The sequence below is a fragment of the Anguilla anguilla genome, chromosome 18 (assembly GCF_013347855.1).
Source record: "Anguilla anguilla isolate fAngAng1 chromosome 18, fAngAng1.pri, whole genome shotgun sequence".
Taxonomy (NCBI): Eukaryota; Metazoa; Chordata; class Actinopteri; order Anguilliformes; family Anguillidae; genus Anguilla; species Anguilla anguilla.
The window spans coordinates 28,646,035-28,660,369 of record NC_049218.1 but is presented as its reverse complement, the minus strand read 5'-3'; the positions used below and the strand labels follow the sequence as shown (position 1 = coordinate 28,660,369).

At 38.6% G+C, this 14,335-nt stretch overlaps 1 protein-coding gene across 1 annotated transcript; it reads left to right on the top strand.

The window, feature by feature from the left end:
* Positions 1-10,912: 10,912 nt before the first annotated feature.
* On the top strand, positions 10,913-14,036 carry lbx1a (ladybird homeobox 1a). The gene is made up of 2 exons (XM_035400935.1): positions 10,913-11,653; positions 12,519-14,036. The coding sequence occupies exons 1-2, from the start codon at positions 11,329-11,331 to the stop codon at positions 13,001-13,003; spliced, it is 810 nt and encodes a 269-aa protein (XP_035256826.1). The 5' UTR covers positions 10,913-11,328; the 3' UTR covers positions 13,004-14,036.
* The last annotated feature ends 299 nt before the right edge of the window (positions 14,037-14,335 follow it).

Genomic DNA, 14,335 nt, shown 5'->3' with positions numbered 1-14,335 from the left:
CCATCCATATAAAGCAGGGGTGTCCAGTCTTATCCACAAAGGGCTGCTGGTTTTTGTTTTAGCCCAGCACTATGACACCTGATTATACTTACAGTCCTGATCGAAGACCATGATTAGATAATTAGTTGAATCATGGATTTATTTATTTTTTTACTTTTTTGTGCAAGTTAACTGTTTCACAATTTATCTCATTTTTAATGTGGGCATTTCCCATAACAAAACTTATCATGCCCCTCTACAACATTTAAAAATACTGCAGCATGTCCACAATAACAATATAATCATACTGAATTTAACATGAGTGTTGCTTGTAAACATCACTGTCAATCATCATCTGCGCTTAATTAGTTGCAATTAGGTTATAAACTTAGATTACCAAAATGGTGCAATTGGGATATCTGCTTGAGAAGGGGCTTGACAAAGAAGCTATGGTGACCTCTAGCTGGTGGAGGACTGAAGTACAATGTGAGAGAACAAGGGGAGAGAAACTGGTGGCCGTACCCACGCAGCATTAAGATGTTGAGCTTTAGCATTAGCATTAGCTACAATCCAACAGTTCTGACAGCATTTGATCCTATGTTTATCTGCACCTACAGAGAATGCTGAATGTTACAGATCACATCTGGCTCCCCATTTCATCAGTTCCTGTTGTCATTTTTATTTCATATAAAGCACACCACCCCAGCAGATTCTACATGATCTGACCATGTTTTTACTTTTCTGTATTTAAGATTATCACTTTTCATTTCATGACTTTTCCAAAATGATCAGTCAATTTTTGTCTAATCAGCATTTTGATGTACAGATGCTATCCCCATGTGAGCTGTGCTCTAGAGCATATTTCCCCTTTAAAAAGGCCTCGTTATGTTTGTTTCAGACTGAATGTATAATAGAATAAATGCTGTCTGCGCTGTGTATTCCTCAGCTATATTGCGGCCGTTGTGCTTTAAATAGTCTCAAGCCGGGCACCCACCGCACGCGTATCGACCGCGAGCGCACTACGCGCGTATTACGCGCGTAACTGAAGCGTAGTTGAAGTACTGTTATTACAACGGCAGCGGGCGACGTCGTCTCCACCAGATGCGAACGCGTCGCGTACCGGCTGCGAAGCTCGCGCGACACAAGCGAACTGAAGCGTAGTTTTTCGCTTCTGTTCTATTTTTTCGGCTTGTCGCGCGTCACGGTGGCCTGTTTATACACAGAAATATGCTCTAAAATGCTAGGTATACATGCTCTGATTTATATTTCATCCTTATATTACTGGGGGTGTGTCCCTAGTTACCTCCCAGATATTTTATAAGCAGCAAAAAAAAAAAAAAAATACAAGCCTTTTCGTTTTGTAAAAATAAATAAATAAATAACTGGAACCTGGGGAAAAGGCAAACTTAGTTTCGCTGTCTTATTTTGCGGAGGGGGTGGGGTAAATTTGAAAATACACCACAGAAAATCGTAGCCTATTGAATGACGTAGAAGTGAATGCACCGAGCAGCGGTTTGTTAGCTCGAATGTTGGAAGGTAGTTTTTAACCAACCATTGCTCAGCCTATTTGACTTCTCCGATGTCTTCGTTCGCCGTGCTTTCAAAAAGGGCTTGTTAATAAAAATCAGATAATCCACAGAGCTTTAAAAAAATCAGATTATTTAGTGGTCTTGCCGATGAAAATGCACCTATTTTATAAATGAAGTTGTAAGCAAGCCTTTTTTGCACTTGTACTTCAAAGCTTCCGGTGTTCATGACGTTGTGGTGTTCATATCCCTTCAAGTTTAAACTGTTATCTTTTTGACGATGAACTGATTTTACTAAATATGATCATATAAATGTTTTGACGTGAATAACAAGACGACACGGGAATTCCCAATGGTTGATTATAGATTATTATTATTATTATTATTATTATGATCATTACATATTCTTCACAAAGTTGGCACGCTTGTTAACCAAGCAAATAAATTAATACCGTTGTTAGATTGTGATGCAGGCTACGTTGCGATTTAAGTTTATGGTCATTCTTTAAAGCGTTTACTTTCTCACGTATTTACATATAAAAAAATATTAAGAAATATTACCAAATTAACAGAATGAAAAAGGTCTCTCACCAAGTATTCACTTAACCCATAATCAAAAGTCCTGAACAAACGTGAAATACACGATGTAAGCCCACTGCAGACTGCGAGAGCTACTGGGAATATATAGCTTTTACGCAAGCCTTTGCGCGACACAAACGGAACCAGTGGAGACACCCTACGCGTCGCGTCGTGCTGCTTCGCCCTGCTGTTTACGCGACGCTTACGCGACGCGTGCGGTGGGTGCCCGGCGTCAGTCACAGGGCAGCCATTTTAGGTGGTCACCACATGAAAACATGGCTGCCATTTACTGCACAGGCGAAAAGGTGCATTCAATGTCACTTTACATTTATTTTATTTTGAGCTGAGCTGATGTTCTCAGAGTGTTGACAGTCGCAGGTTAGAGTTCACGTATACATTTTGGGATTTCGGCAGAGCGACTGTGTATGATTTTTTGGGGCATCGACGGCAGGGAGCCCACCTGGGATAGGGACTTCAGCTTTGTGATTACAAGATGGGCTCTCTATCTGGTAGGCTACACCAGCTGAAGGACATCACAGAAATGAAGGCTTTTCAAGGAGACGTATGGCATTTTAGTGGCCGCTTACGTCATGCCAAAAATAAATTGGGAAAGGAGGATCACTGCGTGTGCACTACACAGAGGTGAAAAATCCCGGTTCAGAAAGTAAAAGTCCTCGCCAGTATTTTGTTCCAATCACCTGGATTTACTCATTGGCACAATTCTTCAGCCAGGAAATGGAACTAATTAGTGAAATCAGCTGGCTGAGTTCATGGGTGGAAGAAAGACATGGCAGGACTTTTACTTTCTGACCACTGGATTTTCCACCTCTGGCACTACAAGCAGACACAAACAGGAAGTGTTTGCATTATGGCCAAGTGGAGCAAGTCAGACACATTCATTTTGTTCAGCACTTTTCAAAATCCTTGCTTCAGATGCTGGAGACATACATCCTACAATAGGATTACATACAGAACAAGCCCTATAGTAGGATTACATACAGAACAAGTCCTACAGTAGGATTACATACAGAACATAAGCCCTACAGTAGGATTACATACAGAACACGCCCTACAGCAGGATTACATACAGAACATAAATCCTACATTAGGATTAAATACAGAACATAAATCCTACAGTATGATTACATACAGAATATCATAAACTGCCAGGCAGCCATCAGCTAGTCAATGTGCACTGTGATGCACAAGTTTCCCACCTCATTCTGTACCAGAACAGCATCAGAATCTATGTTCCATCTTGCCCTTAATTTTGTGTTAGTCTAAAAACTACTTTGCACATACATTTTTAGCAAGCCTGACTGGAGAACACTCAGCCCATTGATAAACAAGCATTACTAATCTAACACACTGCAAACACCTTGTCTTACTGTCTTACAAAGAGAAGGCTGGAGGGGTTGCCAAACCACCAAACAAAAGGGAAGAGTGATATACAGTATATATTGTGTCCCACAAAAGCCGAACACTTGGGAGTTTAAACAACAATGTGGTGCCTGTGTGTTAGATAGGCTAAATGGCAGACTACTTAACACCCGGCAATTATGCAAAAGAGTGGCTGGAAAACAACGCTGGTGCATTACCTAAATGGCTGACTGCTAAACCACCGCCATATCACTATCCATGACCCTTTAATATGCCAAGCACCTCATGGTCCTGGCTTGTAACTCACTCACTCACTCACTCACTCACTCACTCACCCACTCACTCACTCACTCACGCACTCACTCACCCACTCATGCACTCACTTACTCACTCACTTACTCACTCACTCACTCACTCACTCACCCACTCATGCACTCACTCACTCACTCACTCACCCACTCACTCACTCACCCACTTACTCACTCACTCACCCACTCATGCACTCACTCACTCACTCACTCACTCACTCACTCACCCACTCACCCACTCACTCACCCACTCACTCACTCACTCACTCACCCACTTACTCACTCACTCACCCACTCATGCACTCACTCATCGTTGGTGTGTGAGTGTGTGTGTGAATGGGTGAATGAGAGGCGTCAATTGTAAAGCGCTTTGGATAAAAGCGCTATATAAATGCAGCACATTTACATTTACCATCCTGCCAGTCACCTGTCTAACACAGAGTCCAGGTGAACCACATGAAACAGCTCCCACAGCCACATACAGTTTCCCTTTGTAGCATGTCCAGATAGCCGCCATTTCCCCACACCTACAGGGCGGGAGAAGGTCTAAAAGCACACTCAATGTCCTTCTCCATCGCTAATGGCTGCAGTATGATAACACTGCTTCAAGGCTTTGTCGAGTGATCAGTCGTCCTCTCAACCTGAGGGCTGGTGTGTATCTTTGATGCTGCATGCACATACCTGTATGCATTCAAATCTTTTTTAAAAACATGCAATTATGATTCAAGCATCTAATGCATTACATCATACTGACAAATTGACAACCTCAAGATATTTTTGCCAAGTTATATGTTTTGCTAAATATATTGTTTGGCATGATATACATTAGTAGTAGTAACGTATTTATGGCTGAGATGATAATATTTTATTAAACTGTAAAATGTACCTTCCCATATGTCACATAACCATTGCTGGCAATGACTGCTGGAAGTCTGCGACCCAAACACATCAGCAGGTGCTGAGTTTCTTCTCTGGGGATGCTCTGCCAGACCTGTACTGCAGTCATCTTCAGCTCCTGCTTGTTTCAGGGGCTAGTTGCCCTGAGTTTTCTCTTCAGCATATGAAACGCAGGTTCAATTGAATTCAGATCATAAAAATGACTTGGCCAGTCAAGAATCTTCCGGTTTTTGGCTTTGAAAAACTTACTTGAGCGGTATGTTTGGGGTCATTGTCTTGCTGTAGGACAAAGTGCCGTGCAAAGAGTTTGGAGGCATTTGGTCGAACCTGAGCAGATATGATGTTCTGGCACACGTCAGCAGTTGCATTATCACTGAAGAGAAGTGAGCCAGTACCTGTGGCAGCCACATGTGCCCAAGCCATAGCACAGGTGAGGTGGTATGCTTTGGATCTTGGCAGGGCCGGCCCGACCCAGTAAACAAAGTAAACATTTGTTTAGGGCCCCACAATTGGTTTGGGGCGCCCTCCCTCCAAGATATATATGAACATATATATATTTTTAATAAATAATTGCGTTCCCTAAGACAATGGTTTTTTCATGAATTGAAATATATTTCTATTGGTGCCAAATCTTGCTGGCTGGGACTTGGGGGGTGGTTTTTGACCAAAACAGAGGGCCCCATATCGACTTTTTGTTTAGTGCCCCCAAAAACCATGGGCCGGCCCTGGATCTTGGGCAGTTCCTATTGGCTTCCACACTTTGCTCTTGCCATCATTCTGATACAAGTGAATCTTTGTCTCTCTTTTTCCAGAACTATGCAGACTCTTTTTAAGTACTTCTTAGCAAACAATAACCTGGGCATCCTGTTTCTGTGGTTAAATACTGGTTTGCATCTTGTAGTGAAGCCTCTGTAGTTCTGTTTGTGAAGTCTTCTGCAGACAATAGTCAAAGACAGGTCCACCCATGCCTCCTGAAGTGTTTCTGATCTGTTGGACAGGTGTTTCAGGATTTTTCTTTATTATGGTGAGACTTCTTTAGTCATCAAATATAAAGGTCTTCCTTGGCCTACCAGGCCCTTTCCGATTATTGAGTTCACTAGTGCTCTCATTCTTCTTAATGATGTTCTGAACAGTTGATTTTGGTAAGCCTAATATTTGGCCTTTGACTTTTTTTCTTATTTCTGAACACAATTGAACACACCTGACTAATCAGAAACACCTGTGAAGCCATTTGTTCCAAATATTATAGTTCTTTGAAATAAGGGTGCTGTAATGTGTACATGATCAAACAAAGGAGTATAAAATACCCTTTAATAAAAGCTGAGAATCTGCACTTTTAGAAAAATTGGTTGATTACAAAATTGTGGATTGCATACATACATGCACACACGCACGCACGCACACACACATACATACATATATCAAAGTTTGTTATATATGTTTATCAAAGTTCATTGTAAACATATCAAAGTTCATTGTACATATATCAAAGTTTGTTGTATATATGTCAGGGTTCACTGCATATATATCAAAGTTCAATGTATATAATATATATCACAGATCAATACATATTTCCTTGTTAGCTTGCCAACTATATCTTTTTTTTTTGTTTTTTAGCAATGTTCTCATTGAAAATGGGAGAATTGTGTTGGATTCAGGCACTGAGCCATGAGCCCAGGCCTATCCAAACTGATCACAGCCCACTCAGTAATTTTTTTTCAAATAATGAATTTGAATTGTTTTTTTGTGTGCGTCATTGTATTGTGACCAGTTCAAAAAGTCACTGCAAGTGGTCAAATTAAGGCTAGTACCATTGTGGTGAGATTGTCGTTTGTATCAAAAAGCGTTTTCGACTATATTGTGGTCACTGAAGATGCTGTCTTATACGTTAACGGGTAATGTTAGTCACTAGTGATGGCGTAAGTAAAAAATAAAAGAAAAATAGAAAAAATCTAGTTTACAAAAATTGTTGGCCATTTAAAGTTGGATAGCTGATTGTTTTCTGCCTGGGTGAGGGTATGATATATTGTAGGATGCTTTATGGTTTGGGTTTTTAAGTTTTAAGTGTTATTTTTCTCTAAACTTTGTTGTGTAGCTACATTTCACTTATTTTCTCTTGATTAGCGCTAATTCGTTGTGTCTGTCACGAGCGGACCCGCGTTTTATAGGGAGGGGTGTTGCATTGTTGGTTTGGGTTTATGTAGGGCCTGTGCTCTCCTCGTCGTGTATTTAGTCTAGCTGTAATAGTAATTTAAAAAGGAAAAACGTGTGTTTACAAGAATTTGTGTTTTTGTACCACCATAAGGCGGTACAATAGCAATAGTTAGCAGCCCACGATGAACGCAAAGCCGTTAGAAATGGAGTAGGCTAATGTTGTGGGATAGCTCCAAAATGCGATGAAGCGGGGCGTTGCGCGCGTGGAAAATGTATTCCGAAAATACTTACATAGACGGCCTTCTCAATAGACTATTGCACAGGCCTGTCCCGACATGTAGTTCTGCCAACGACGCCGGATGAATTATGGTATAACTGCCAAATATCTTTAACACTGCTGGTTAAATTGTGACCATTCACAATTTAAAACTGGAGTAACAAAACTGCGTGAGATTAATGTCCTAAAGCAATTCCTGAAACGCTCCTTTTGATTTAAAACGAATGTGCAATATCCAGCAAGCATCAACTGGATAGCAGTGAACTGAATAAATGTGTAAGCTTCCAGGAATATTTTAATAACCAAAAAATATTAGCTGCAAAGTAAAATACTCAGTGGTAATTTATATGAGTCCAAGAGAAAAATCTAATCTAAAGGTATTCTGTCATGTAGAATGTACTCTGTGTTCATTTGTTTGCATTTAACACTGAACATTTTAGTGTTATTAAAATAAGGTATTAAATGTAATGCACTAATCCTAAACATTCCAAGCTTACACCTTTACATTTAGGCTACAGAACGGATTAATATTTGACCGTTTTGGATAACATTTTGTCTAATATATTTATATATTTTAAATATTTCGCTTTTCCATGCAAGCTTCTAAAACGTTTAAATAAAGAAATTGCATTAAAAGTGAATAAACAAACCTAGATCAGACATCTTGGATATCCGTCCTTCCACAGATTAATGACTAAAACCTCATGCTGTGATTCTTGCTGATCCAGGGTTTGGAGCCGCTATTTTTCAGTGCATGGCGGGTGAACATCAATTTAGAGCGCAAAGGATAAGTTCATATTTTACTGCTGCTCTAATGTTCTTAAAAACGCATTTCATGGACGTAAATACAGATCTTTATCAGTATTTAAATATAACCAATGCAAGCCATGAGCTTCTTATTTTCCAACATAAAACATTCTGTGGTATAGTTTGCTTATGCCGAAATATGCGTGTTTGTGTGTGTGTGCGTGTGCGCATGTGTGTGTGCGCATGCTTGTAGGTGCGTGTGTATTTATACGCTGTCTTCTCTTACCCTATAATATGTATTCGCTGGTAAGAGCATGGCAGTTTCATTACTACAAATTGTGGATCATCTGTAACAAGAACCCTACTAAAAAGTGCTTTGAGTAGATATGCGAAGATGAAATATTTAATTTTCCTTTGGGGCAAGTGGCTGCTGTTCATATGTTAAGAATGTCAAATGTGAAACATTTTGTAATATTTTTGCCAAGGACAAAATGAAAATGGACATGCAGGCCGCAGTTAATGTACTTTATTTCTTCGTGTAAGCACGGTTTCTCGCGTAGTTCTATCTTCGTTTGAAATGTAAAACACGTGAGGATATCACATTAAACATACGTTTTAGGCATGCGGTGGTGGATTGAATAACAAAAGAAAATATGTGTGACAAAAAGCCAACTTTCCATAAAATATTGCATCTGTGAAATTTGATCCCCGGAAAGATCTAACAAATTCTGGAATAAAGCTGTCGTTTTTGTTTTATTGGCTTAAAAAAAAAGTTTGCGGAGATGTGTTCACATTAATTGTATGAACATGTTTTCCTTACTTTTAAGTTTCGTGTAAGTTTTGGTTATAGGGTACACATGCGCCTTCTAGGTTCAAGTTAAATTAAGTTTTTCTTACTTAAGTATAAGATGATCCCAATGTAGGCCTATATGAGCCAACTGCAATTCGAAATTAGCGCCCTGTTCCGAACTGAGGCTTTGACCGCACGTGCTTGAAAAAGGATTAGACTACGTTGACATAATTTGTGAAATGCAAAAAAGAAAAGAAAATAAAAATCAGGACACGAGCGAGGGCCCTCGCGGATGTCTGACAGTATGGTGGCACCCCCTATCTATGTACTTCAGTATTCCGTTTTCAGACAGACTAACTTACCACGCGACCTTCTTGCTCCTGCAGCTCTACTCACTGGCCCCCAAACACATGCACGCGCTTTTGATGGCAGAAATTGACTGTGCTGTGAAGTTAAATCACATTTCGAATTGAGTTCACCTGACTGATTAGAATTCAAGGCTAAATGAGATAACTCTCACTCCTTGATATTCCATTCACATAACATATTAGTGTTATTCTTTCGAAGATTAACTACATATCTTACAGAAATGTATTTTCATGGTACTTAAGATCACGCTATTTTACTTGTCTTGTTCATATAATTACTGCAGTCGTGGAAGAACGACGTGATTTGGAGAGAGAATAAGCGTGACGTCAGTACTAATGGCATCCTGACAGCACGTGACTGGCAGGGTGAACTTCTCTCCACGTGCTAATTCATGTTAAAAACGCTACACTCTCAACTTGGTGACTAGTAGCTCAAGAACTCCGAATGTCAAGATATTATTTTACATTTTTATTTGTGTTTTGTATATTTCCAATACAGTCGTTATTTTATTTTACAATTCTGATTATTAAAAATAAAATACTATCAATCCAGAATATCACGGTTTGCCGCGAACAAGGCACTACAAGGAACTATAACTATTCTTGTTGCACCCAGACCACCAGAGTGTAACACATTAACCAATAACCAAGACATTTTAACAAGCCGAGAACAGCAGAATATATTTTTATTACTACTTCTTGGCTACTTACACCACCTGCACCACGAGTAGTAGTAGTTGTAATAATAATAATAATAATAATAATAATAATAGTAATAATAATAATTATTGTTACTACAGCTACTATTACTACTTGTTATTATATTTATTTATTATTTTTGTTAATTTTTATTTTATAATTATCATTATACATTTTTTATTATTTATTGTAAAGAGTTAAATACCACAATAATTCCAGCTGTATAGGATAAAAGAGACTGCTGAAGTGATGGGTCATCTGAACAAAAGATTCTTTCAGTAATGTGCTCATTAATATATGGTTGGTCATATTTAGGCGTATCATAATAAATTCAGATCATAAGAACAATTTCGTCCGACGAAAATTCCCAGATAAAATTTGTTCCGGCCTCATCCTGTTGGTTTAGCAATCACCAAGGTACCTCGTGCCATTCAAATGGAACGATCTATGAAAGTGTAGGCTATAGGACAAGGTGACAGAACTTCTGCTTTTGGCCAACCCTTTTGCTGATTAGTCCACTTTATAAAGCACTGACAGCATAGCGCTTATATTGTTTACACTCACTGGTCATTGCGATCATACCTTAAATATTCATATAAGTTATAACCAAGGGAACCACATAAGGGCATATCGCATCGACAGTTTTGAATGGAGAGGACTTGTTTGATCGAGGTGGCCCTTTGCACTTGAATTATGGCACAGAAGATCTGGCGGAACTGAAGGGTAAGAGGACTTCGCCATCCCTCTCCCTCTCCAGTGGTATTACCATATTACCATATCTTGCCTGACTCTACAATACCTTTATAAAACATTGGGAAATATCATTCAGATCAACTGCGCACACTTTTGTTGTACAAACAGGCACTAAATAGTGTTGACGTAATTGTAGATTATTATCGTAACATAACACATAAATTGACTTACATTATTTCTAAAAATATTCACAGAAGCATTCATTTTAAATCTCACTTGCTAATTAAAATGAAATAGAATGCTGCCTTTCGGTCATGTCTTTATCGCGTAATTTTATGCCGACAAACAACGAAACAATTACCCCAACGCCATATATTTAGCCCACATAATCAAACTACTAATTTAAAGAAAACGACACGAGCTTACAGGAGCATAATTCTGATGGGCTCCTCCTCCCGGCCATGCCTTCTAATTAATGGGGCCCTGTTCGTGCCAAAGCCTGCATTGGACAGCAACACAGTCAGAGAGTAAAAGAGAGGGTGAAAGTGCCACTGGGTGTAATTGATTGCCTCCCAATCACAATAACTTGTTAGTAAGAGTCAATCGCGGTGGCGCTTTGAGTCTCGCCATTTTCTCCAGTAGCCCGCTACAGCACCTCGGACTGCCGCGCGCTCTGGCATGCGAATCGTTTTCAAGAAAATCTGGGATTGGAAAAGTCTGCCTTTAAAACTGGACTTTAAATCTTATCATACTCCAACGGAAACAGAAGCGATGGTGTTTCCCGGGTTCCTGTGATCTGACGGATTTACGAGTTCCGTCTGTCTTTTTTTTATTTTCTTTCTTTTTTTAAAAAGTTTAAATTTAATTTATTCAAACATTTTAACTGGTTCAAATTGCATAAACTATTCAGTAACTCACACGACAACCAAGAATGAGCTCCAAAGAAGACGTGAAGATTTCGTCGGTAGAAGAACGAAGGCGAAGCGCACTGGATCATCTTCCTCCGCCTGCGAACTCCAACAAACCACTCACTCCATTCAGTATAGAGGATATTCTGAACAAGCCGTCCGTTAAGCGCAGTTATACGATTTGTGGAACAGCGCACCTGATTTCATCCACTGAAAAGCTTTCTCCGGCGGGTCTTACCTTGTCCAATCGGGCGATTCTCAGTCAGACTTCACCGCTTTGCGCCCTGGAAGAATTAGCCAGCAAAACATTTAAAGGTCTTGAAGTGAGTGTTCTGCAGGCGGCCGAAGGTATGTGTGCTTATAAATATCACGCCCAAAACGCAGAGCCTAGTAATAATCAGCCTCCTCCATGTACTAAAACTGCGACTCAGCTGCAATACAGTACATTAATTATCTCAAATTATTTGAGAAACATTGCCTTTATTCATATATTATTTTCTATTTTTAGTAAATCTAAATGTTTCTCATAGGCTTTGCTATTCATATAGTGGGTGAGTGAGTTATAGACCATATTGCCACATTTAGTATTATATATTGGTATCCACACAGCCAAAAGATATTGTAAAATTATACTTTTTATTGGAAATGGGAAACAGACAGTGGTTATTATTATTATTATTATTATTATTATTATTATGAATAATAATAAACACTAGGTTACAATAGCAATAATATTTGTTATTTTTATTAATATTATGTTTATTATTAATATTTTTGTTGCTGTTATTACATTATTATTATTATATTATTATTATTATTATTATTATTATTATTATTATAATAATAATAATAATAATAATAATAATAAAGACTCGGGACTTAGTCTGTGAAAAACTACAATCTTTAAAACTAGAAAACCTTACTCAAATACAAAAAAAGGCTGATCAATTGCTTCATTTGATGATAAAAGCCTGGTTAAAATACATACAAATGTGGACAGTTGTCACTCTCGGTGTCATTTAAAAAAACTATAATATGTGTGTTTTAGGGATGTCAGGTCATTTATTTTTAATGAATGTATTTAAATCTTAGAGCCATTCCTTCAGCTCTACAAATGCATCATAGCAACAGCAGTAGTTGATATGTAATGTAATATTATTAGAACTTCGTTGGGCATAATGCGACAGCCTGATCATTTCATCTGCTTTTGCAGGGAGGGACGGAATCACACTATTTGGCCAGCGGAACACTCCGAAAAAGCGAAGGAAGTCCAGGACAGCGTTCACCAATCACCAGATCTATGAGCTGGAGAAAAGATTTCTGTATCAGAAGTATTTGTCTCCCGCGGACCGAGATCAAATCGCCCAGCAACTGGGGCTGACGAACGCACAAGTTATCACCTGGTTTCAGAACCGAAGAGCCAAACTCAAAAGGGACTTGGAGGAGATGAAAGCGGACGTGGAGTCGGCCAAATCGGTCGGTCCGGTGTCTTATGAAAAAATGGCCAAATTGGCTGACCTCGAGAGATGCGCCGCGGGAACTCTCGAAAATTCCAGAGCAATGTCCCCGGCGCTGTCTAACCACGAGCACGACATTTCAAACCACCTACAAATTTCCCCTTCCTCCCCCTTTACCGACCAAACAACGAGTAAAGAGTGTTCGGAAGATGAAGACGTGGAAATTGATGTTGATGACTGATTGGATATTTCATAGACGGATAAAAAAGACAACACTAGCCGAATCATGATTATTACTTTTGCTGTTATTAGTATCATTATTGCACCAAATATATTGTGACTTTTATATGAACAAAAACATTTAAAGCAAGCATGAATGGTGAATAACAGTATATATGCAGCGAAAACTATATGACTAATATAATCATATATTTATATTTCCAAAACGGTACATTTAATTAAAAGCAATAATCTGGATTCTTACAGAAAAGAAATCATACGACTGACAAATCAGGATTATAATCGAATCGCGTTTGTTTTACACACACACACACACACTCTCTCTCTCTCTCTCTCTCTCTCTCTTTCTCTCACACACACACATACACACACTCACACACATACACACACACACACAGGCTATGTACATGCGTATTTCATTTTCTGTCGAGTTCTCCAGATTTTCAACTTGCATGTTATATGAGCACGGTGTATTCCTTTTTTTTTTTAAATTTATTTTGGTTTAAAATTGTTGCTTATTTTGAATCTCCGGATACACATTTTTATAAATCCACACATAGCCTATATTTTATGTGTGTGTGTGTGTTTGTGTGTGTGTGCGTGTGCGTGTGTAAGAATGCATACTGCCCAAAAAAGTATTTACAAAACTGCATGATTTAAAAAATTTTAATGAGCTGATCATCAAAAAATGTTAAATACCATGTCACACAAAACTCGGAAACAAAAACGACCTTTAAAAAATGGCCGACTTTTCCACAGTATTTGATTCTTCTATCTGAATACAGTACAGTTACATTTTAATATATTTCCTATGTTTTGTATGCCTGTAAGTGCCTTTTAAATCCAGGACACTATTTAAAAGCAATGTATAATGTCTAATGTATATAACATGGAAATAAAAATCGCATTTCAACAGTATTTCTTATATTTCATATATTTATATATTACCTTAGTATTAGTAATGGCATAGCAGTTGGTCCTACTACAGACAGTACTTTGAGTGTTTCGTGGAATGTGACATTGTTGCATTAAAAATGTATATGGTCTGATCTTCATGAGTCGTTTTATGTTTAAAAATACACGGTTGTAAACGTGCTTCCATTGTGGTCGCTTCTAATAGAGAAGAAACACGAGGGATGCTTGCTATTTAATCCAAAGTACAGAGAAAGCAAATGTAAATACTCCCATCCTCCCTTTAAATGTTTTTTTTTTCTTTTTCCATTGTTTCAGGTTAGAAATCATTTAAACATTTCTTATTCTTTTATTTTTTCAGTGCGGCGTCATTCCTTCTTTTCATATTTAAAAAGCGTACCGCGGCCTCCCTGACCCTGCG